The 26,176-nt window shown below is 45.4% G+C and overlaps 1 protein-coding gene across 5 annotated transcripts in view; it reads right to left on the bottom strand.

Annotated features, from left to right (window-relative positions):
* Positions 1-12,908: 12,908 nt before the first annotated feature.
* INO80D (INO80 complex subunit D) overlaps positions 12,909-26,176 on the bottom strand; it is a 45,544-nt gene continuing 32,276 nt past the window's right edge. For 3 of the 5 annotated variants that reach the window (XM_059853267.1, XM_059853271.1, XM_059853269.1), the window contains exons 12-13: positions 24,684-25,876; positions 12,909-18,734 (exon numbers count right to left, since the gene is read on the bottom strand). In XM_059853267.1, the coding sequence (XP_059709250.1) occupies positions 24,708-25,876 (1,169 nt within the window). In that variant the 3' untranslated portion in view covers positions 12,909-18,734; positions 24,684-24,707. The remainder of the gene's footprint in view (positions 18,735-24,683; positions 25,877-26,176) is intronic. The other 2 variants (XR_009487367.1, XM_059853268.1) reach the window with 2 other exon arrangements.

A 26,176-nucleotide genomic window follows, 5' to 3' on the forward strand; every position in this document is an offset into this window, starting at 1 on the left:
ATTACTTTTATGCCTTCCCAACAAAACTCTGGGGTGCTTTTGTTTACTTGCTGTGTGGCAACTGCTTGATGGATTTATATGAAGTAAATTAATAAATAGGCAGTACCCATGGAAAGAAATAATTGGAAGGACTTAGTGTCACTGATTAAATTATCCATTCAAAAAGCAAGCGTTTCAGCAAAGCTTTTTTCTTCTCTCCTACATCTGCACATCAGGAGCTCAGTGCCTGCCAGGCCACCTTTCCCTGCGCCGATGCATCTCTGCTTAAAGCCCATCACTGCCACAGCGCTTCAAAGGCACGTGGCGGTGGCTGACAGCGAGCATGACATTTGTCACGCTGACCTTCACCACCGCATCATTCCCCCCCCCTGCTGTCCCAACACCCGTCTTCTGCCCACGCCCCCGTGCCTGCCTCCGCCGAGCCCCACACTGACATTTCCAGCTCGCCAGCGCAGGGACTGTCCGGCTTCGGCCGGAGAGCGCAGGGCGCAGCCCCGGGTCCGGCCGGGCCGCGGGGCGGGCGGGGCCCTCGGGCTGTGGGACCGGCACCGGCGGGGCCTCTCGGGCTGTGGGACCGGCACCGGCGGGGCCCTCGGGCTGTGGGACCGGCACCGGCGGGGCCCTCGGGCTGTGGGACCGGCACCGGCGGGGCCCTTCGGGCTGTGGGACCGGCACCGGCGGGGCCTCTCGGGCTGTGGGACCGGCACCGGCGGGGCCTCTCGGGCTCTGGGGCTGCCACCGGCGGGGCCTCTCGGGCTGTGGGGCTGCCACCGCCGGGACCCGCGGGTTCTGGGGCCAGCACCGGCGGGGCCTCTCGGGCTGTGGGACCGGCACCGGCGGGGCCTCTCGGGCTGTGCGGCTGCCACCGCCGGGACCCTCGGGCTGTGGGGCTGCCACCGCCGGGACTCTCGGGCTCTGGGGCTGCCACCGCCGGGGCCTCTCGGGCTCTGGGGCTGCCACCGCGGGGCCTCTAGGGCTGTGGGGCTGCCACCGGCGGGGCCCTTTGGGCTGTGGGGCCGGCACGGCCGGGCACGGCGGGCACAGCGCGGGGCCCGCTCGGTGCGTGAGCCCTGAGCTCCATCTAGCGGGGACGGCCGGGCCCGTCTGTAGAGCCCCGCGCTGCCGGGAACACCGCTGCCCCCCGGGACACCGCTGCCCCCCGGGACACCGCTGCCTCCGGGGCCTGCCAGCCCTCGCCCAGAGCCCCCGCAGCCGCTCGGCTGCCCTCAGGGCCCGTGTCCGTGCGGAGGAGACCAGAGCCAGCAGATGGTTCGCGGGCTTACTCTCTAAGATGAGCCCCTAATGACAGGAGAAGAGAGCCCGTGGTGCCGAAAGGAGCAGGGAACTGGCTGGGGAGAGTGGTTTGCGGTTGCAAGGGGCTGTCCCCGCACAGGCAGCCCCAGAAGGAATGGCTTCTAAAGGACCATCTACAAATATCAGCCCGGGCACACGCACATGATGCAAGACTGTATCCCGTGGGCCTTCCGGGCAGAGCTGGCACCGGGGCTGCAGTTGCAAGGTGTGATAACATCAACCCAGATGGCCGCTGTACCTGCGGCAGAGCAAGCACATCCCAGGGTCAGAGTTTAGCCAAGGAGTTCAGTGGGGTGAGGAATGTTTGCATCTTCTCCTCCTTTCTATACCCCAGTGCTTTAGTGACAGGAAGCCAGCACTGATGCCAACTGCAGGCTTTCTAAATCGCTCTTTGCCTCTTTTCTCTCTGCCCCTTTCAAAGATTTCTCACTAAAACACTCATGGAAAAGTTCACAGGTTGCTTTTATGAGTAAGTTATTTATAATCTGCTGGCTGTTCATGTATACTTCTCTAGACTTTTAGATTTTATTTTCTCTGTAAACTTGGAGAAGGGATGCAGACAGATTCAAGGCCCAGGTGACATTTTCACACACTGCTCTGCTCCAGGAGACACAAGGTCTGAGCTTTTGCATCCCATTCTCCATGAGGAATTAACACATCCCTCCCACCAAAGAAAGACAGTTAGTCACTTCTAGCTTTACTTTTGCCCGAAGGCTGCAGTATTTGGTGTTCCTGTGGAGTCCTGAGAGCACACTTGGCACGGGGTGAGAGGAGCTGCTGCCCAAACCTAGTGTCCAGGTGACATGAAGCTCATACTCCAGATGAGAGGGAGGTGGATCAGCCCTCCTTCTGCCTGGGTCTCCTTCCCTCACCATTTACCAGTGCATAAAGAAAACAAGGTTGCAGCGCAGAACATCATGACATTTGCCCTAAAAAAAATTAAAGAAAGCAACAGAAGTTAACTTACCCTCTTTATTTAAGTCAATGGGGCAAGAGTTCCATTTTTTCTCTGCAGCATTGAGAGCAGCCACCTTTCCCTTTTGTAAGGAAGAGCAGAGTTGGTCACTGAGGCTTTAGGGAAAGCTCAGCTCCTTGAAGGACTGGTAACAGAAGGGCCCTGCTTCGTACAGGATGGAGAAGAGCTGCAAGCACCCTCTGTGCTTCTCCAGTTTTGTGTTGACATTTTTATTTTGTGTTGCTCCTTATCAGCTCAGGGCCAGTCTGGCCCACAGGCAGCTGATGACATTTCCAGTCATCGGCATTTTTCCAGTTGAGCTGAAATTAAGCCAGTGTCTTCTCCTAAGGACTTGGCCATTAAAGGACTGAAAGAGTGCTAACAGCCTCATCAACGACCCAGGCTTTCCGTGGTCTCGCAGTGCCCCTGCCATCGTGCCTGCTGTGTTTCAGAGCTGGTGCCGCCTGCACCTGGAAGGGTTCAGGGAGGGCCGATGGCCAAGCCAGCAGGGTGCTGTGCTGTGCTGTGCTGTGCTGTGCTGTGCTGTGCTGTGCTGTGCTGTGCTGTGCTGTGCTGTACTGTGCTGTGCTGTGCTGTGCTGGCACACGGACCTCAGGCACTGCCGACACCGTGGCTGGCTCCTTCCACCTGGCCAATCAAATGACTCCAGACATCACCTACCTCTTCTGCCAGAAAAAAACAGAATAAATTGTAAATCCCGGTCTGTGAAAGCTTTGCCGGCAATACTCCTGCCTGTGCCCTGGCTGCCCACCTGTTGCAGCAGGGGTGGCTCTGACTCTCTCTAGGAATAGCGTTGGGCATCTGATTCCCAAATTGCATTCGAGGCTCCAGGGCAGAGGTCCATACAGAGGACACCAAATGGTCTTAGTCAGCTTTTCTGCACCTGAAAATATCACCAATTTAAAGTCTTTTTGTTCTGGCTTTCCCAGGATGTATCAAGAACTTGACTCAAAAGAACACAGCCTGCAGCCCGGTGAGACACCAAGCCTTAGGCATATAAAAGTGTATGGAGAAACACATTTCTCCATGTATTGAAGCCTAATTTTATGTGTTCTGGACATTGTCTTATGGAGGAAAGGAGAAGACAGGTAAAAAAATGACAGTCTGTTTTATGGATGTGCACACACACCCACCCCAAACACACCTGGCTCAGTTCATTCTGAGAAATCCCCTCTGAAGGTCCCACTTTGGCACTCTGGCAGGGGAAGCTGTGGCTCGCTCAAATATGTGCCCACATATTCACAGCTAACAAACTAGGTACTGGTTTTTAGGAAGCCAGAAAAAATGGCATGTGTGTCTTGGCAGGTGTCTGTAATAACAAATAACAGTAATCATAATAACAAAGATTACAATAATCACAAGAAACAGTAATAAAGAACCCTGCATGCTGCCAGCTGGACTGAATTGCCTGTGCAGAGCAGTCCATGAGCACTCCTCGCTCAGAAAGCAGAGATGCCACATTATCAAACAATTCCTTATCAGGAGAGAGCCAATGAGCGTGGGCTGCTTCCCCTGGTCTCTTTACCCCCAACAAAATCTTCCACCAGCAGTGAAAAAATCACTTACATCGTAGGCATTCACCAGAAATCAAAGCCCTGGCAAGTTATTATTGCCCTGACACTCTTCCCAAGAGGAGGTTAATGCCGAGTTCTTTACCCCTCCTGTATTCCTACTTTCCCTGACAACCTTGATTTTTTTTTTTTTTTGCATTTGGAGGCAGTTTTGCTCTATCTGACACAGCTCACCTGCCTGTCTAATGGCTTCACATCGTCCATCTGTCCTGCGGAGCAACCACCCCCACGGCAGCTCTGCCTGTCCCACCTATGTGCTCAACCTGGTGTTTCCTCAGCAACTCAGCTTTGGAAACACGTTTCCTTCTCATCCAGTGCAAGGGACGAGCTGAAGCTGTGAATGCCAGCCTTGCACAGCACTGCCCACAGCTGGACTATGAGGAGGTGGCAGCCTCAGCCCTTTCTGGGAGGTGAGGAGACGAGGACGGGCAAAGGAGGGCAGCTGGCATCCCCTGGCCAGGCACAGGGCTGATCTGCTTAGGAGACAGCCAGCTTCCAATGCAGGAGGAACTGCAGGCACTTCTTCAGCTGTACCCCTATGGGATATGGGGCAGAGGAGCTTGGGGATCAGGGAGCTGCTCCTGCAATAGGATGTTTGAATTAAGATTAGGATTTGCATGTGTTGTACTCCATGTGTCCCTGGGGCTTCTGGCTCCTGGCTGGGCAGCCTAGAGCCCAAGAGACAGACCAGTACCATGGGCCTAGCCACCTACCCACAAAGCAACCTGGCAGCTGAGGTGCCTACAATTTAATTTTGTTTCCTAAGAACAATGCTTCTATTTCCCCAGGAAGGCTCCCTGGACCTCAGCCCAGCAGCCCCATGGGCAATATCTCGGGGATGCCGTGGGCAAGGCTTCAACACTCTGCTGCCTTGGCCAGCCATGTACCCCTGCCCAGCCCACTGCTGAAGCTCCTGCTGTCACTGCCTGTCTCTGAGGGGCACAAAGGTCCAGGGAGCAGACTGCACCCATATTCCCCCAGCATGACTGGCTGGGCTGTGAGGGTGTTGGAGTCACCTGAGCTCCTGCCAGCCTGGGAGCATTGTAGGAGAGCTCTGCCTGCTGACCCGAGCCCCAGGACATGACAGAAAGCCATGTGTGCTGACAGAGAGCACAGCAATGGCCTTCCTGTGTGCTGTCGGGATGAGGGTTTGGAGCTGTTATGTTTTCTATATACAGTGAGATCAAAATGTGAGCTTTCAAAATGACTTGAGATTAGCTGGAGGGAAACAACAGAGAGGGAGTGCAAAGCACATCCCTCCTTGATTTAACTGCTTGCACACCACGCACACACTGCCCTTCTGCAAAGCCCAGCCCAAAGCCCAGCCCTGTGGGCTCTGGAAAATTGCACCCTTGGCTGAAGACACATGGGTCCTCTTCATAAGTTGCCAAGGCTGTTCTGGGCTCAGCGAGGGACAGGCAGGTCTTCTGCGCCTAAATCTCCCCCTCTGGCTCTGGTACAGGGTCTGAACAGGGCTAGGGTACCCTGGAGCAAGGTTCAAGGTGTTCTGGAGTCCTCAGTTATAATCAGGTGTGCTGAAGAGAACCGTAGAGAGCGGTTCCCAAAGCCACTGGAGGACAGGGGGAGAGCAGGGCTGCTGTTTTGGCAGGGATCACCAATACCACGTGCATGCCGCTGGACATGCTGAGGAGCTGTCCCCACCACGCTGTGCACAGCCACACCAGCCCGCCTGCCTGCCAGCCCAGCAGCTCTGCAAATCACATTCCAGCTGTTTACATGCTTAAGGTATGCAGATACATGAGGCACAGGCCCCCGAACTCCAACGCCGGCCCTTTTCCCAGGTAAGCAAAACTCACCAGCTCAGGTTCATGATGGCAGATTGCAGGAGCCACTTGGCACTCTCAAACCAGCCTGACTTGGCACTGGTGCCAGCTTGGGTCTGGGAGGCATCCTGCGCAATGCAGAATTTTTGGAGACAGCCGGCTGCTCCGGGCCACGAGCCCTGGAACACCACTGCCGGCCCTTTTCCCTGGCAAACAAAAGTCAGCATCCCAGGTTCCTGGTGTCAGTTTGCAGGAAACTGCAGCATCTTTGCCCAGCCCATGGCCATCCACCTGGGTTCTCATCATTTGCTTCTTCCAGGGCCCAGCACCATGTGCAGCACTACCCACACACTTGCTGGGACCACACTTCTGAGGCCCCTTCAAACAGCCCTGTCAGGCTGGCACAGGTCTGGTGGCCACAGCTCCATCTGCGTGTAGTTCAGGGCATGGCAGGACTAAGCAGGAGAGCCCCTGCCAGCAAGGCTCGTTCAGCCTGAATCTCAAACAAGAATATCCTACAGTCCTGCCTTAGCTGTACTGAGTCTGTGCTGACAGCACTTCCACCACTGCACCTTCTTTGTGGGCACAAGCAGGCTGCTCCCACCTGGAGAGCAACTCAGCAGGCACTGATCCCCAGGCCCTGCCCTGCAGCTGGGGCAAACACATCCCTGCAGACAACAGTGCTAACATCAGATTACATCCTTTGAGACACCAGGGCCCTGCTCCATCACACGCTGCTGGGGTGACAGCTGAGGAGAGCGCCACTGCCTTCATTCTGCACCTCCACCCAGAAGAACAGCATTTCTTTCCTGCACAGATTGAGACAGTAGGATTATTACAAGACAGTAGGATGGCACTCAGATAGGCCATTAGCAAGGAACAACCCCTAGGTAAATAATTAGCAAATTACCTGTTTGAAAACAAACGGAGAAAACTTAATTCTTGGTTGTTAACAGTCTGGCATCTTTCACATTAAAATTACGGCCAATAAGCAATATCACATTGTGGGCCTTGCACAGTAGTATTTTCCTTTGCCAAGCCATTTTCTCAGAGTAAACAAAAACCTCTGAGAATGCTTATCTTACTATAAAACCTTGCAAGAAAAATAAACAGAATTATGTCCAAAATGAAAAATAAAATGGCCTGTGTTGGTTTTACAGCATTGGGAAAGCCATAAAACTTAATACTCCAAGTACAAGAGGCTGAAGCTGTTTGCTGTCATTAGTGTATCCCTTCTATTGAACACCATCTTCCACTGCAAATCAAGTCCCAATCAGCTGATGGAAAAACAAGAGGCAGAAGGAAAACAAGGCTGATTTTTCTTATGGCATTAGAGATGATCAAAGTAAAAAGAGGAGTTTCTTTTACAGTTCTGATATATTTTAAGAATTTTGCTCCACAGGCTACATTTCAATTACAGGACCAGAGTGTAACAACAGATGGGACATGATGCTTAAAACCCATCAGTTTTCCAGACAGGAAGTCTCACAGCAGGATGGCCACCCATACAGGACAGGGTAAGTGATGTGGGCTGGGGGCCTGATAAGACAGCAAGAGAATTAAAAATAACTGTCTGTCACAGCTGCATGGACTGCAAACTGGAGCTTTGGACAAGAGAGATCTGTGAGCAAGGGCTGGATCCACTGGGATGAGGTGGGATCTAAGGCAGCACAATCTGCAGCGTGTCCACCAGAGACAGTCACTGAGCAGCACAAAGACAAGGAGGCAGATGTGGAGCAGAGCCTACACAAGGTGATGGTGAAGCCAGCTGTGCTGCCGTGTGTCACAGGGATGCTGAGGTGCATGGGACAACAGGCAGCCTCTGAGATGGACTTCCAAAGTGCATGCAGACACCAGAATGGAAAGATAGCTGAAAGAGAGGCTTTTTGTGTCACTCACTGATTCTGAACAGATTGAGTTACATTGAGTCACTGGCTCTTTTCTGCTTATATCCTCCATCATTTTCTGTACAGTTTAGATTATATTTAGAGTCATGAGAAGATCTATGCATTGTTTGTCTCATTCATACTCAGCTTAGACCAGCCTGATGGGGATTTTGGCAGTGGTTAAGAGCATAAAATCCAGCAAGAAGCAGGAAGAGACAGATAGAAAGCATGTGGATAAATATCCTGTGTTACTGGGGTGAAATAAAGGAAAAGAGTGCCTGCAAGTATTCAATTAATTGAGATTTAAGATGCCACCCAGCAGCCCTGTTCTCTGTCACCTGGCAAAGGCAGATGGCATCAGTGCTGCCTGTGGGCAAAGTGTGCCCAAAGCCAGGGACATACTCAAAGATGCACAGCATGACCTCAGTGAAACACTTTGCTCCCCATAGCACAGGGCTGTGTGAAAGCAGCCAACATCACAGCAAACCAGGATGAGCAGGACTGCTAGCCTTTAAAGGATTTCTAATGGGAAATGGTGTCTGATAAAGACATCATCTTTTTGGCATGTCATCACAGAAAATTTGCTACAGGCAGCCAGCTTACCAGGACAAGCAAAATATCACAGAAGCTTTACTGAATTTTTCTAAGATTGTTTGTCAACATCCTCATCCCCATCACCTTTGAGAGGGCCAGCTGAGACCTTGCCTGATTCTAATTTCATAATTAGGGATATTAGGAATAGCTCTGCCAAGTCAGGTCTCATACCTGGGCAGGGCTGGTAGAGATAAAAGAGACGAGTGATGAGGATAAGGTTTGACAGGGAACAATTCTGAGTTCTAGGAATCTAATTTTGCTTACCAGAATCTCTTCAGCAACAATTTTAGTTGCAGTCTGAGGGGAAAGGAGATGGAGAGGACAAGACAGAAACATTGTATAGAATGAGCAAAACACTGGGGAAAAAAAAGGAGGAGAAAAAAACCAACCTAAAAGCTATATTAAACAGTAGGACCCAAGGGAGAACAGAAAAAAAAAAAAAAAAAAGAGATTATTAACACAGAAAACTGGCTGGCTCCACTGAGCAAACGTTGGTAAACAGAAAAATTAAATTCTGCAGGATTAAACAAGGCATTAAACTGGTTGGGGAAAAAAAAGAAAAAAAACCAACCAAGCCCAAACCCAACAAAACCCCAATAATCACATGCTCTCAGAAATAAGTCAGGTGGTTTTACTGACTTAAACACTCAACTGGACTAAAAAGGCTCTTTTACTAAAGCAACCATAGCAATTGTATGCATATTGCTGAGAGCACACATTATAGAAAAATGCACATTTAAGGAGGTATCTTCTGCTGATGCTAATACTTGTCTCTTGATTCAGGCAGCAAGTTTAAATGTCTGCAGCCACAGGCAACAGGAACATGCAGAGAAGAAACCCATGTGTCTTGGATTTCACCCATCCATATCTTCTGGGCACTTGAAGAATCACCCCTTAAACTTCTCTAGCCATCCAGCTGGGTTCTTCCTAATAAGGTGATAGCAAAGAACATTTTCCCCTAGCAATAGCAAATAAAATCCAACAAAGGTTATCTTTAAGACCTGCCCAAAACTGGTTGAAAGAAGTTTTAATGCCCCTGGAACTCAGGCAGCTCTCCTAACCCTGAAAGGGATTGGCACCACCATGGAGAGACACAGGGAAGCTGTAACCATGTACCACATGTCCCATGTGGAAATGGCAACAACAGTCACTTTGGGAAATTCTGTGATCAATTCCAGGGTCTGGTTCTGCACAAATTCCACTGGCACAAATGTGGGCCAGCTCTGCCAAAGTGGCAGTATTATAACTGAGACTCACAGCTTGAAATCAAACCTTGGCAGAGTACTGGCCCAGATCTGACATAAATCAGCCTCTCTGTTCTTGCTGAGGCTTTGGCACAAGGTGGCTGAGGAAGAGTTGTTGCTACCCCTTCAGCTGGAGTCTGGACCCAATGCATTCCTTCCTGAGTGCTGCCACTCTCAGCACATGCAAAGTCTTGGTGCAAGAAAGCTGCAGCTTGAGAAGAAAGGTTTAACACACTTAAAACCCTAGAAAAAGCAGGATTTTTTTTCATCTGTGAAGTTCTTTTTAGCATGAGCTGTATGCTGTTTTGTTGTAGATGCTCTGACACAGGACTAGACAGACAGGAGGGTGCCCTATCAGATGCCAGCTGTGCTCCTGACACCAGCCTTTGCCCTCCCTGGGTCACAGCACAGGCTCATGGCAATGCTCAGCAGCTGGGAAGACTCTTCCCTGTCACCAGAGCCCTTTCTTTCTCTTCTGCTGCAAAGGGCCATCACTCCATCCAGCACAGTTCAAGGGGGAAGCTGGAAGTGTTTGAAATCCATGACACCCTCCCAGGAAACACAGGCTTGCTGAGCACACAGGAGCTGTGAGAAGCACTGCTGAATGTGCCAGCATTCAGGGCTGCACCAGCTGCCCAGCCAGCGTCAGCTGCCTGGCAGGCACCACAGTAGGGCCCCACAAATCAGATTTGCAGGAGTGCCCTGGGGCTGGCTGATCACAAGGGGGTTTTTCCACCAGAGTTACACAGTATGAAAGTAAACACTTTGAACAGGCAGGAACCTGAAACTGGTGCACAAGCTGAGCAGAAACAGAGCCAGACTGAGTTTACATTTCAGGACTCTCCTCTACACCATGGAGGAGATGTTTGCCATCGCAAATGAGATGTGGGCAGTGAACAAGACCTGAGTCTCTTGGTCCTAAAATCTGTCAAGGTATTGGATGTAGATACAGATACTTTTGTGCCACTGTTCCCCCACAGAAATACAAGAATTCACCTGAATATCAAAGATACTTTGCCTTCAGGGACACTTCTAGCACAACACTTAATTTTTTTCCCTAGATTCAGTGGTACCAAGACTCTTCACTGGCACCTTCCACAATTTATAAATTAGCAATAACAATAAAACAAGGCAGCCATTCCTGGGCTGAACCTCATGCCAGCAAATATGATACTCACCTCTTAGCCCCTTAAAACAAGCATCCTGTATCTTTAGTTCAGACCTGAAAGCTGCAGAGTACCAACCCTGTGCTTGAGGTGTAGGGTCCAGGGGATACTGTGGAAGATGGCCCCGGTTCTTTCCTGCAGATGGGACAATTACCTGTAGCTATGGTGGGAGAGAGGTTGTCTTCACCTCTGCAGGAAGCCAGCTCGCAAATTTAATAAAGGTTTCTCCTTCCAATTGCTTCACTGAATACCAGAGCAACACTTGCTCTTGTAATAAAATGTCACTTGCTTTTCAAGTACAAACTAAATGAGCTTTCCTGAGAAAATAATTGCCAGCTATTAAAAAGCTACTGTTGGAGCTTGAGAGGACTATTAAAATACAAAGAGAAATGTACCACATTCTTCCTGAATTGATACTTCAAACAAAACCTATTTTTGTTTTGAAATGTGGCACTAGAACAATGACCAGTTGCTTTTGTAAAGTTTCAGACTGAGAGTCATGCAATCATTTTCTAAGAGCAGCATTTCTGTGTTGTTCATGAAAATAGTGGGGGGGAAAAAAGCCACAGGTCAGTCAGTCTCTGCCTTAGTCAGCAGAGGAGTCTCAATCCATCTCTTATCAAGTCTCTCATCACGCTGGGGAATGTCCTGCTCAGGACCTGAGTGGACACATTTGCTTCTAGCAGGGAGTCATCCCCAGGGAAGAGCCCCCATTTTCCTAACTTCCACCTTCTTAGTCCTCATTACAGCCTCAAATCTTACACCAAACAACAACTTACTGTTGCTGTTTTCTTAAAAGCAGACTTTACACAAGTATTTTCTCCATAAGAGTCAATTCCTCCTCTTGCCATTTAGTGTGCTACTTGAGATGCAGCACTTTGAAGGATCAGCTTTGTAATATCCACATGCACCGCTGGAATTGCATCAGTAACAGACCAGAACTGCCTCATCTCTCCTACCCCTAGTGTCCAATTGCCTCAGGCCCATAACCTTGAGAATTCCCTAGAAAGGACAAGGTTGGGGTAGATCTTCTCGAGCCATATTGCACTGAACTGACACTGCTGTACTCTCCTTTAGTTGGCTTTAAGCATCTGTTCTTTTCTGTCATCGCTCTGTCTTGATAAAGGTCTGGATGTGACACTTCCAGGGTACTCCCATCTCCCAGGAACACGAGCTATTAGAGCAGTTTCATCTTTGCCACGAAACCTTTGCAGCACCTGTTGGCCTGAAAGACTACACCATTCACTGACACTACCTACCCCTCAGCCTGCATTACAACCAGGTACTGTGAAATGCTGCCCCAATTATGCTGTCTAGAATAGCTGGGCCACTGTTCATTAAAAGAGAAGACAAATGACTGAATCTCTCTCTCATCAATCTCTGTTGGTTGTTATTCTGATGATCAGGTCAGCATTGAGACTGCTAATGAAAAACAGAGCCTGGGAGATGATCTCACTGAGAACACAGCTGCTCCCCCACAAGTCACAACCTCAAACACGCTGGAGATGGAGACAAGCAAAGCAAACACCACTGGAAACACAATCCCTCATGTCAGAAAGCAGAGGCAAAGACTTCACAAAACAAATGGTGAGAGGGAGATGCAGCAGCAATCTACTCACTGCGAGGTGTCCAAGTGGTAGCTCTGCCTAAAGAGAGGACATCCTTCAAGCTACTGCAGAAAAGCCACTCTGGAAGCTCAACCTTGGCACTGGAAGAGCAGTGCCAGCCAAGGCAGCCCTGCTGGCACCAGCTGCAGCAGGGTGGCACAAACAGCAGCTGGGTCTGAACAAGGTGGTGGCAATTCCCAGTGTCTGAGCAGCGTAGGTCATAGCCATGCCTTGGCCTGGCAAGCCTGCCTGAGAGCTGAGCAGAGCCACAAGCAACATCATTTCGCATCCACATGCTAATCACCAAATAATGCCAAACTCCAACTTAACCAGTTTTGTTGATGAAGCAAGTATATATTTTTTAAATCTCAGAAAACATAACAACATACATGAGAAAATTCTATTCTATACCCCTTGAATTATACTTCCTCAAACTGGAAAACAGGATGAAGAGGATCTGGTCTCCAGACAAGTGATCCAGAGCTAGAAAGCACTATAATTAGAACCAGGACTGAGACTGAAGACCCCAGGTTGTTAGCAAAACTAATTAGCTAATGTCATTAGAAAGCAACAGAGAATAAGCAAGAGCCGACTCAGACTCTACAGCAATCTAAGCAAAGGACAGTTTAATAACTGTACTTACGATATGTTTTAAAAGGGAAAAAAAAATCACTTCATGGAGCAGATTTCATCCTGGGCAATATCCATAGATGTTGGGCTTGGCAAAATGGCTTGGAGAAGAGGGTTTCATGATAGTAAACACAGCTACTTCACAGCAAGATTTATTAATACATCCAAAAGAAAGAAAGAAAATCATTTTGTCACACTATATACAGATAATACATACAGTGTTTTATACACATATTACATCAGTTTTTACACAAGAAAAATATACATAAAAATGTAAACTTTTGTATACAAAAACCCTTAAACAAATTAAACAAGGACCAGATAACAAAAGGAGACCAATCTATTATCATTTAATTGATTTTTTTTTTTTAAATGGTAATACAGTACATTCATTGAGAAGTATGAGGAACATGTGAGCCAACCTTTCCTATTTAAAGGGAAAGTACAAACACAAGCTTTCCTCCCCGCCCCTGGAATGCTGTCCGTGAGCCTCCAGCACTAGAGGTGGTGCAAGTTGCCATTGCTGCCAGGGCCCCTGAAGGAAGGAGCCCTTCTTCTGGGGCACCTCCACGCACCACCCCCTCCCCAAGTGACACATGCACAGAAGCAGCGAGCTGGGCTGGGCAGTTTGTGCGTATTAGCCAGGCTTCCAGCTAATACCATGAGACGGGACGTGGCAGTGCCCGTTTGTATGTTCCCTTTAAGCAGTCATTCAGTGGATTAGCCTTGCTGGAGGAAGTTGCTTATTTTTCCCAATGTATGGTATGCTGAACACGTGTCAGACATGAGAGGGAAGAAGGAAGGGGTGTAAGAGACTGCTAATCCTTGCTACCATGCAGTTACTTCAAAATCAGGTACATTTGCAAGCTACAATTCACTGGTTCAAAATACACTGCCTCACCTTTGCTTTCCCACTGCAACTTGTTTACATTTTAAACTCTAGTGACCGAACAACTGTATGAGGCTCTTTGTTACAAGGCTGTTTCTGATATCAAAGCATGATCAAGCTACCTTTAAAATGACACCAAACACAAACTTCTCGGAGACAGCCTTAAAATGAGAGAGCATTCCCTCCAAGCACTTCAGATTGTCCATTTGCCACCTTCTTTAATCAAGTCTAGGATAAATATATTTACCCTGAACTGCAAAAAGGATATTGGTTGAGCTTCTGACATAATTTTGCTCCACTTGCAGATAAATATTTTTGGGAATTGGAGGGACAAAATCCCAAAAAACAAACCCAAATTTTAAAACCTCAGGCATAAAAGTAAGAAGGGAATTATTTAACATGTTGGTGAAAAAACAGTTGCGGAAACTTGAACTTGTTGGAAACAAACAGACGATAGATTCCAATGAAGGCTTCTCACATTAAATAAGTTAGACGGGTTACAGACATCTTCAATAAAAACATCCATCCTCCACAAAGTATGTTAAAATGAAACACAATAGTGATGCACTGGTATTTCTCCTAAAAAGGACAGAAGGACATGAAATCTCCTTAGTGATATCAGTACTATTGAATGTAGGAGGTGAACAATGATTTACAAAAGTAACGAGGGGAAAAGAAAATCATGAATCATTTATTGTAATTGGACAAAAGGGGGATGGGGCAGAATGTAATTACTGTATGCCTCAGAAACATCTGAAGAAAATAAATACTTAGAAACTTGTGTTTCCATTTCTTTCACCTAAACGAGGGTGGGAATAAAGGCTTGTCTGCTTGCTTTTGGTTTTTTTTTTTGTTTCCTTTTCTTTTTTTTCTTTTCCTTTTTAAAATAACAACTCTTCTAGTAAAAATTCAAAAGACAATTACAAATGACTTTAGATAATTAAAAGTCTCCTTTTTAAAATAAAACTTTGATAACACATTTCTCCATTTCTTCTGTATAATGCAGCTTCAGTGAAAATAAGTAAGAAGGGACAGCAATTTGCAAAAAAAAAAAAAAAAATTGAGAAAAAAAAATGCCAACCAAGTTTGGTAACATATACACATGTATATGCAGGACATCTACACTCTATATACATATGTAATATAGGTATGCATGAGTATATATCAGGAGATAACCAACAGGTATGTTCTCCACATACACAAACTGAAATAGCATAATAGGCGTGTGCGTATCGATCCACGTCCCCACGCAGCACACAGACATACCCACACACACCCCCCAACACAGGTGTCAGAGAAGTCATGTGTGGCTGCATGAAAGCTCAGATGGAACAGTACACCAGTTACCTTTTTCTAACAGAAAGGCAAGGAAGACAAAATCCCATGGCTGAATTGTGGCCAAGAAAAATTGTGTCACAGCCATAGTGAAAACATGGAATCCAGTATGGCTCGATGACAGAACTGGAGCAGCATTGTCCTCTGAAACTGAAGCCTAAGATACACAGCACTTCAATGTGACTGAGCAGGTTGCTGACAGCTGCTTTCTGCTAAAAGGATATAGAGGCTCCATTTAGCCAGAAAACAGAAAATAAAACACTTGAGCCCATAATTTATTTGCATAAGCAATATGACCCAATACACAACTAGATGCAAAGTGCTAGCATGTTAATGGTGAACTCTGCACTCCTTTTAAAATCCGTTTTATGGTCAAGTGTAACAAACTGTGTTTCTTTTGATATGTTTGATGACAACCCCATTGCTCAGAACAGAGCATAGGGCTGCCTTCTGCTTAATTCCTGTGTTATGGGAGATACAAATAAAACTTCTTTTTTCTCCCTAGGGTTGAAAATTGGAAGGTAGTATTTGGTGGGTGCAGTTTTCTCATTTTGACCTTTTAAATATAATGCTGGGTTAACCTTTTAATATGCTAGGAAGCTCTGCATCAGGTTCCATGAAAAGTTTGTATTCATCTGCAAATCAATCACAGTCCTACTGAATCGCAATTGAAGCTGGGGAAGTTTGCAGAAGTTCAAGCAGATGCTCAGGGCCCAATTCAGCTACCACTCCAGTCACCAAGAGAACTTCCCTCATGCACAAGCAGAGCTGGATTGGGCCATTAAAGCTGATTGCTGCTAGCAAGAGAAACTGCAGAGATGCAGGGACAAGGAGGAGCTGGAATGGAGGCAATGGAGCAGAGAAGCAGAAGAAGTTGGCATTTTGCAAGAGGCCTCAACGAGACTAAATGTAAAACAAAAGCAGAGACATAGAAAGGAAACTCCACTGCGAGGGCTGAGGTAACACAAGCCAATGGTGGCCAAGCTCAGATCAGTCTCTGAGTCATCCAGACCCTTCAGAAGAATTTAAAACAACTTGTCTGGCACAAGTGCTTACCTGTTACACATATGTTAGGTGGGTAGTCCCTCTCTTTAGCTCACACACTCACTCCTGTTACAGCTAATGTACAGGTGAGTGATACAAGGCATATTCCACCTATCCATCTGTATGCATGTGTATATAGATTTAGATGGATTGCATTCATACATATTTATTGTACATCACGAGGGCAAGTCCACATTCAGCAAAATGCTTCTGTTATCTCAAATACAGATATACCTCTCTGCACACAAAAATGGGTCTATTCTCCTCTATAAGGGCATAAAGATTTATGCTCCTAATTCCCATTACCACCAAATAAGCAGAAGAAAAGGCCTCTGACAACTTTCACCTCCCTACCCTTTTGCCTATATGCATATGTGCCAGAAACAAATTGTGGAGAGAAGGAAAGGGAGAGAGATGCCTGGGGGAGCATCAACATCATGATATGGAGGGGAATACAAGAAAAACTGCAAAAAATTTCAAATTTCCATTCAATACTAGAAGCTCTGTTTTTCTAAAAAGGTTTTTAAAGTCACCAGGATCATCATAAAAGTGATACTGTATGAATAAATAACAATTAGGCTACTTTCTCCAGCCTAAATAGAACAATATGAAGAGTAAGCCAATCTGAAGAATGCTTCTGACTTCTCACAATTTCAAGTGAGAGCTCCCATAAAGAAATCTTTCTTTTCCAATTATGAAAAAAAGGTAAGTGGTCGCAATCAAATTCAGAATTTCACAGCCTAAATGAAACTCCCTTGACTGAATGTATATTTTGTTCTGCAATCCCACAACAGAAATTTTGGGGCAAAATTGATACACACAAATATCCTCAGAAGAGAAAAAAAATCTACTTTGAAGACAAGATCCTTTTATGGAATGGAGACCACTGCACAAACAGTACCCCTTACAATCTAACTGGAAAACACAAGAATGCTGATTGACAACATTTTCCAAGTCAGACCACAGGAGATTCAGGTATTAATTTGCAAAGATACAACAATTCTCATGCCTCTCCATCCCACTGAATGCAAACCTTCCCATTCAGTTTGCCCTGGAAAACTCCTTTCTTCCATCACTCCTCCTCCCACATTTGTTTTATTTAAAGGCTGTCTTTGGGAGCTTGGTATTTTCATGGCATTTTAAACAGGGCTCAAAGCAACTCATTTGAAAAACAGTAAAATTGACATGATATCAGAGTTAGCCTTATAACAGAAGATTATATAGTAGAGAGTTTCAGTTATTTATATAACAGTGAGGACATAACAACCCCCTACTAAATAATCACATTTCTACAATACATTCCATCACCTCTTGACTACTTTTCTCTTTACAAAACTATGACCTACATACAATATACACATTCGTATCACACATACATCCCCCCCCAATGCATATTTTTTGTGTGTATATATAATACATACATGCACACAAGCAGTCTAATTCTATTTATAAGTCACAGTGGGAATTCCTTTGTGAGGAAAGGAGGGGAAAATTCCTGAATAAGACACTGTAGATTCCTAATGTTCCAACTTTTCAAATTCCAACTCACAGAGCTAACTGGAAATAAATACATTTAAAAAAAGAAAAGGTCTTACAAACTTGGTTCACAACTCCCAGCTACAGCAGTTGGATGTTTAAATTTGATCTATTTACCCTGTAACTAAATTTCTAATCATAGGTACAAACCACGGATAAATTATTGCAGAATGTAACACTCAAAATTTAAAAAGAGTTATAGGAACAGTAATATAAGGGTTAAAAAGAGTTCTATACTTGTTGATACAGGATACCATTTTATTTTATTTATATATATATCTATATATAGATATAGATATCTGCAAGGTAGCAAAGAATAGCTGTACACCTTGACACGGCAAAGATCCAGTGTAAAAAGGTGCTTCACTAGTTTGTTTTTCCAAAAAAGCTTGTATATAATTTTATAGCTATTAAAAACACATATGCAACATAATTCATTACACTCAATACAGCTTTAGTATAAAACTTATAATTTATGAGGTGATGTTAATAGCATAAATTAATATACCATTTCTCTTAAAATCTACAATAAGTATTCTGAAAGCTCATTGGGGAAGGGTATCTTTAAATAAAAAGTTTAAAGCTGAGCGTGATGAAAAGGATTCTGTATGTTGAACTTGAGATGAGAGCCCCGAGAAGAGGAGTCTGTGAGCCAGACACTGTTGACTATAAAACTGAACAAAGATTTCTCCTTCTTGCGCTCTCACTTAGGTGACGCTCTACTTAAATTATTATTTACTTTTAAAACTATTAACTTTTTTCTTTTTTTTTCACTTTTTTCTTTTTTTTTTTTCTTTTTTTTTTTTTTTTTTTTAACTGCCCTTATTTCCACAAGGAATCCCTGAGACATACCCAAGACTGTACAGTGAAGGTCATCACTGTTCAGAGAAACTGGTTCAACCCCTTCTGGTAGGATGTAGCTATTTTGCATGAGAATCAAAATGTCCATCGCTTCAGAATGAATCTATTTGCACCAGAACCAACTACACTGTTTAAGATGCAGGTTAGAGAGTCATTTCAGGGTAAATCAGTCCACTCCAAGGCAGAAGCCAATGCCATCGCAGTTAGCTACATCAGAGCAATCTGCACCAAAGTTAAAGTTTTCCAGAGGATATCTGGGAACGTTCCCTATCCAGAGTTCATCTCCGTGGGCACCAGCTGACAAGGAGAAAGCAGGTTAAACATTAGCATCACTGGACCAAGTTCAACATGCCTGTGTGGTCGACACATGGGTAACTCTGGACATCTCACTGTGTGTGTGTTTGGGGGACTAGCGAGAGGAAGAGGAGGAATGCCTTCTCCTACAGCAAGTACAGCTTTATGGTCAAAAGCCCAAGTTTCATCCTATTCACTTTCAGACCAAATTCTTCGACCTAGAGTAGACCGAAAAGGTGCCAACACTTACTTCAAGGAGACAGATACAGAAAGCCTTTTCCATCTATTGCTCTCAACTTAGAGCCATGCTCACTTTGTCCTTTCATGCATCCCCTACATTACTTCGTTCCACAGCAGCTACAGAAGGAGCAGAGTAAAACAGGGCAAAGCAAAGAACTCAACAACCATAAGAAGTACCAGACAGCAAAGGGAAAATAGTCACTACCATTTGGGGTTTTTTTAAAAAAGAAGACAGTGAGAAAATTGTTTTAAAATGCATCTTTTCTAACTCCTTCTCCTTCCCCAAACTTTTTTTCCTCAACAACAGTGCTTTTGTCTAGTTTTAAAGACAAGACTAAACTTTAACTGATCTGAACTAAGGTCTCTTATGACCAGACCTCTCCTGAAGTTCAAGGTGAAGTTTAATGAACACAAATATAGATTTTTGTCACCAACCCTCCTTACTTTTATTTGGGCTTGAGTAAATTAAGAAAGAATAATTTAAATTTTAATTCCTGACTTTCTACTGATACACATCTCAAATGAAGAGGAACTTCTCAGAAGGTAAAAATGCCTCTATATTCACTGCTAGCATGTGCACTCCCATGATCAATGTTGTAACCTCGGCATCTAGTTCATGACATATTAGCATGCTGTGAAACATCTCCCTACTCACTGATCTGAAAAATACTTTGATCTATTGCCCTGTCATTCTAGCATCCAAATGTATGTTATGAATTGCAGAAATCTCTCCTCCTGTTCATCTTACAGGCAGATTTGCTCAGAACCACAGAAGACTTACCAGCTGGCATAACTTACACTGGAGAAGTGTCTGAGAATGGGAAAACAGATGCAAGAATGATGAAGAATGTGGAGTAGAAGGAAATAAAGGAGGTACAAGAAGTAGCCCACAAATCCCCAGAAGATCAGAAGGACCTCGTGGTCAGAAGGTCAGAAAGACCTAAAGATCTGGCCAGCACACTAGCCCCAAACTATTCCTTCAGTTACTATTTCTGCCTCTACTGGACCTTGCAAGAGGTCTGCACAGGAGACTCCTTCACATGTAGAAATACAAAAGGAAAAACACCCCAGTTCCACCAGGGAAGCTGCCTGGACAGCCACACAAACGTCTCACTGCTGAAGGTCACTGCAGGTAACTTTTCTATTGTTTGTCAGCTGAATGCACCTCCTGCCACTGTCCTGCAAGGCTTGAAAGGTTAACTGCAGGTACCTCATCTTCTAAAAATGTTTCCCTCTTCTCTGCCCAAAGGCTCATACTGTTGGAGAATTCATGAGCGGATTTAGCTCACTGCAGCACAAAGACAGGGAGAAACACCCGTGGAGGCCTGACAATGCCTGCAGGGATACACAGCAGCAAGGAGGCTGCAGGAGCTCAGGGAGCAGCTGGAGCTCAGAAGCAGCATAGGCAGCCACCAGGGCCAGCTTCTCAGGGAAGAAAACTGCCCACTGTCTATTGTACACCTTTGCAGGACTCTCTTGGCAAGCAGATTGAAACCCTGAATGCATTTAGATGTGGTTACAGCAAGATGAAGCTTCAAACTGAATATGGCTACTGGTTTGCAGGTTCAGTCCTAGGTCTTTTTCCTTGGCCATGCCCCTAAAGCCAGTGACAGCTCACAACAGAATATCCTAATTTCTCAAAACTCAAGTTCCTTTTATAAAAAATAAAATAAAATAAAAGGCTGCTTCCCTTGGCTTCTCTTTGCTATTAGGTACAGCTCCTCTTTGACAATTTCTTTTCTCTGATTTTTGCCTAGCAGGCAATAAGCTTCTCAGGGCTTTCAGTGCTTTCCAAACCAGAACTGCAAATCCTCATTTTCAGCTGGAAATGGAGCTGTTGCCATTTTCCCCACAGTGCCTGAGGCAGACCTGCAACTGTGCTACCTCTCAGCATTATCAATTTTAGTGCCTTTATGCTCAGCCATACATAGAAGCATGCTACTAATGAGAAGGGATCCAAGCAAGAACCTGGAGGAACTGGAAGGCAGGAGGAGACAGAGTTCTTGTATCATTATTATGAAGCCAAAGAACAAATCAGCTTTGAGGTATCTAAGTGCATATGGTTCCCCTCAGAGTTGGTGTAAGGTCTTCCTAGGTGAAAGGAAATGTCAAACATGTCTTAGAGAATGCCTTATGCACCAGAAGAGCATGAAGCTATTCCTGATAAGCCTCTGTACAATGTCAAAATTAATCTTGTGTTAAATACTTTTGTACAGAGACTAATTGAGGTGCTATTATTGCCAAAATTATGTAAATTTTGTCTAATTTTGTTCATTCTTTGAAACTCCAATCTTATGTGAAGGAATTAACTTCTTTTAGGTTCAACTAGCCTTATTCCATTTGTCAACACATAAAGGGCACGGCAGGTATTGAGCATCTGAAATTGCTACACTGGCTCTTTGGTGAAGGGGTGGCAAGAATGCTAACTGCTCTAAGAGCTGATACTCAAAAGCATTTGTGAGGGAGCATGGAATCTCCTCGGGAACCACCTCAAGGACCACCTTAACCAGGCTAGCAGGATTTCCCAGAGGAAAAGGTGTGAAATATCTCTGACTACACATACCTCTCAATTAGATCTCTTGCATCCAACAGTAAGACACTGATGCACTGAAGTCAACATGTTGTGGGGGTGTAGAAACCCACCTGGAATGATCCACCTTGTAAAGCTAAGATCAAGACCCGTAACTGCTTGGCAGCCATGTAACTGTGAAATTGGTGGCAGTGAAAAAATGAGAGGTGAACCAGGAAAAGGCAAGAGTGGTGGCCCGTTTCAGAACACTGGGGCAGACAGGACAGGGAGCTTCCTATTTCTATTGTATACAAACTGAAGTTTATTTTTGAAAGTGCAGCTTTATTGCAAACTTAGTTTGCTCATGGAACAATGTAACGCAGTCAGTTTTCAGGGAAGAGTCGCCAAGCGAGACACAAAGATTGAAATCTAAGTGGGGAAGAGACTTGATGTCCCAAGCTACTTTAAAGAAACCCAGGTACATAAAGGCCATTGATTTCAAATGGTAATCACAGACCTCCACTGCTATGACAGCTTCTGAAATTCCCTGTCTAAATCAATGCACAGATCAGGAGCTGGGTTCTGTTGTGAGTTAGACCAGTACCAACTCACCATGACCTTAGACTGGAAAGCTCCTCTGTAATTTAAACCAACACAACCAAGCAGAACTCGGCTCTCAGTTCCTATTATCCTCTCTTCCCCCCAGCATTTGCTAAGAAAGAGAAATATGGTGTGGGGCAAACATACTCTGCACTAGCTGCAGCTTCATTAGAAGTTTGATGGGCACAAGAACCATTTCAAGACCAAAGTCCTGAAACCAGTACATAGAAATTAACACCCTCTAAAATTACATGAATTCACAAGCAGATTAAGGAATTAACCATTTGGTATACTAGTTCTCCACTTTTTGTCAGTCAGACATCCCAGAACATTGAAGAAGGTATATGAACACAACAAAAATCACCTGCAAATCAAACAGTTGTCTCCTCGACAAAGTATGGGTAACATAATGTAAAAATAAATAAAAGCCTTGTCAGATTTGCCTCATTCACAATATCACTGGGCATTCCTCAATCAGCAGGACAATCACAAGCAGGATTTCATAGGCTTCAATTAAACTTTTTATGTGATTTAAAAACATTTAAGTGTTACAAACATATTTAAATCACCACTTAAAATATTCTGCTTATATTATTAAGATCTATTTTACCAAGTATGAAATAATGACTTCATAACAACAGAAGCATGAAAATAATTTTTGTTTCTCCCACCCACATACACCTGCAATTTCAGAAAAAGACAGATGCATCATCCATACTCTTTTATATTTAAAGAGGACAGATCATTCAAGAAAAGAGGGATAATATGACTGCTACAATAGTCAGAAGACACAAGACCTATCCCATTTAAACTCTGTTCGTTAGGAAGATGGAAGGAGAGGTTTGGGTCAAATATTTTGGTGTGTGCCTGACTGCCAACGAAATGAATTTCTATAGCAACTAAACTTCATTCAGTGATCCTTTGCTTAGAAAGTTTATTAGGCCTTCCTATTACATGTGCTTGGTTCTCTTAATTTCCTGAAACAGACTAGAATTCACACAGGTAGAATAAAATCCATCATCTACAGTACAAGACTGAAATGTAGAATTTTCTGTTTTCTCTCATCTGCATCTCTGAAACAAACCAAGAAGAGCAGAGACTTGTATTAAACAGGAGCTACTTTTACAGTCAAAGTCAGGGTACAGTAGCAAGTTTGAGCCCTAGAGAGTCATAAGCAAATTACTTCTCAATAAGGAGATGCAAGTGAACACCTCAGAATTTCTGCTGCTATTACCTCTTGGTTTAAAGAACAAAATTTAAAAATAATTATTATTTTAAGAAATGGAAAACCTAGCTGACTCTTTTCTTTAGGAATTGCAATTACTACCAAAGAGTGAATACTGTCATTAGCAGGTGATCAGCACCAACAAAACTATCCTGCAGACAGAAGGAATTGGTACCTGTTTTGCATTAGTGATTTCTCTTTTGGTTAGCCATGACTGCTGATAGGTACCTGCTAGTTCCTTGCATACATTCAGCTTCCCAAACAGAGCATCAAACCCCACAAGTGTTGGAAAAACTATATGGCTCTCAGGGGATTAAAAACTGTCCAAGAAAGTCTCACTAGTTAGACATACTGCAAGAAATGCATCCATTTGAAACTTACAATGGGTCTGACCTAGACTTGTGTGGATGGGCAGAAAATCAACCTAATTCTTCCTGTTTCAGCTGAGAAATTCCTGTCAGCCTGTCAGGCGAAGAGTTCTGGACAAAGACACACTTGAAAAGGCAAATCATCAATGCTACAAGGCCACAGTAATTCAGCAAGGAAGGAAATTTCTCACAGGAATCTTCTCTAATCCATGATCTATATTTAAATCCTTCTGTTTCTTTTCGTTTTCCTGGGCTAACTTTGTAACAGCCTTCAAATTTATGGGCAATCAGTCAACTGATCTCTTTGCTACTCAATGAATTACAAACTGTGATAATAAAAAACCCCAAAAATCAGCATGCGGTAAGAACAGTGACCAGTTCTGGAAGGAGACAACTACTTCTTCACCAAAAGAAGAAAAGGAATCGCTGCTCCCTGCACCCCAAACACACACACACACAGAGGAGGTCAAGAGATTATTTCAAGAAACTGCCAAACTCATCCTTGAACTGTGATCTTGATTTAGGAGTTCAGTGCACCACTCTCAAATCAATGTGTGCAGCCAAGTTTTCCATGCCAAATGCTACCTTTGGAAAAAGAGTAAATTAAAAAAAAAAAAAATCAAGAGACTTCTGCCCACTGGAAAACCTTCTACCAGATGCTAATGGGATGGCAAGCACTGATCCGAACCCTAGGGAACAGTAGCGTGCATCAGCGATCTGAGGTATCTTCCCATTTCTAGGTCTTACTGCTAAGATCATTTACATCCAGTAACTGTGCTGTATCCTTAAGGAATTATTGGGGAACAGTGAACCTGCCTGCAATAAATGAGCACCGGTGCCTAACGAGCACATGTGAATGCTACAGCAAGGTTCACAGAGGGCTAACCCTGGTCAGTACTGAAGCAGGGGTTTTCTTCTCAACCCCCTCTCAAAAAAAAAGGGAAGAGAAGACAGACAAAATAAAGAGAAAGGAAAAAAGGAAAGATAGAAAACACAGGTCCCCCATCTACCTGCAGGGAGCCAGGCAGACAAGCTCAGTTGGAGGTGGTGAAGGGCGCGGATGCGTTATTGGTACTGGTAGCGGTGGCACCGGTCACTGCGAAGCCCGTGGGAGGAGCTATGGAGCTGTGGCTGGGCTGCAGGTCCTTGGGAATGCCACTGTGGGAGCTCAGCTGGTGCCCAAAGGCTGCGCTGAACTGAGGGAGCTGTTGTTTAGGGGAGGTGGAGCCCATGAGTTCAGCGGAGGCAGGACCCATGCCACTGAAACTGGTCTGCGGTAACCCCGGAAGCACACTGGAGCTGTTGGGGGTCACGGTGGCGAAGGCAGGCTGGGTGGTCTCTGAGTGCGAGGTGGTAGGTGGTGTGGACAGGGAGGTGGACAGGAGGTGTCCATCTGCACCAAGAAGGTTGCTAAACGGAGAGGGGTCCCCAAGATTGACAGGAAGATTTCCCCAGTGAGTTCTGGGGTTGACCACCCCGCTAAGTGGCACATCCAGCTGCGTTGGGAGCAAGTGCTGTGCCATCATGGGCATCTCTGCTGAGAAGGTAGCTGCCAAGTTATCGCCAGAAAAGGATGTGGTGTGAGGGGATGTGATATGGTCACTGTAGGGAGACGGCACATGCTCACTATCATAATGGCTTCCATGGGGTGAGGAGTGTGAATGGTCACTGCTGTATTGCTGTCGTGAGGTGATCAGGTCATCTGCCTTGCTCAGCAGCTGGGCAGGGTGGGGCCTCTGGGAGGCATGGCTGCCATCATGAAGTCCATGAAACTGTCCCGGGAAGGCTCTCTCCCCAAGGCCACTCTGGCTTATCAGAGTGGCAGAAGTAAGGCCAACGTTGGCTGGGGCTGAGAACTGCCCCTGGATCTGCCCTGCCAGGGGCGTAGGTGGGTTGGACAAGGTAGCAGAACGGAGCAAGTTCTCATCCAGCTCCAGACCGGAGAAATTATCATGTACTATACGCCCATTCAACAGCTCCCCCAGATCCGTGTTAACCTCTCGACTCAAGGACTGCATTCCTGGAGCTCCAGCACCTGTGGAGAACACCCCTATCGCTCTATCTGACAGCTCCTGAACTGGCACACCATCTGTCTGTGTAAGTACTCCAATGGTACTCAGGCACTCGAGAGAAGTTACAGCCTGTAGGGCCCGTTCCAGTTCTTCAGCCTCTTCTGTGGTTGGAAGAAGATCTCCATTTTTACCTGCAGAGACAGGGACACCACCAGTTAGTGCACTGCTCTCAGGTGAGCCAGGCCCTGGCACTCAAAGGATGAAGATGCACAGACAGTTCAGTACAGAGTTGCATTGTATGATGACCTTCCAGCATGGCTTGCAGTACACAGAAAGTGTCATTCATCAGTGTTCACTAGCCAAGCAAGGTAAGAAAATCATGATATTACACCTTCCTCTTCAATGGAAATCCCCCTCTTCCCCTTCTCTTCCACATACTATAGTAGAAGATGTCTCTTAAACTTCCCAGACTTAAAAGTAAAAATGCTTAA

The sequence above is a fragment of the Haemorhous mexicanus genome, chromosome 8 (genome assembly GCF_027477595.1).
Source record: "Haemorhous mexicanus isolate bHaeMex1 chromosome 8, bHaeMex1.pri, whole genome shotgun sequence".
In the NCBI taxonomy this organism is placed as follows: Eukaryota; Metazoa; Chordata; class Aves; order Passeriformes; family Fringillidae; genus Haemorhous; species Haemorhous mexicanus.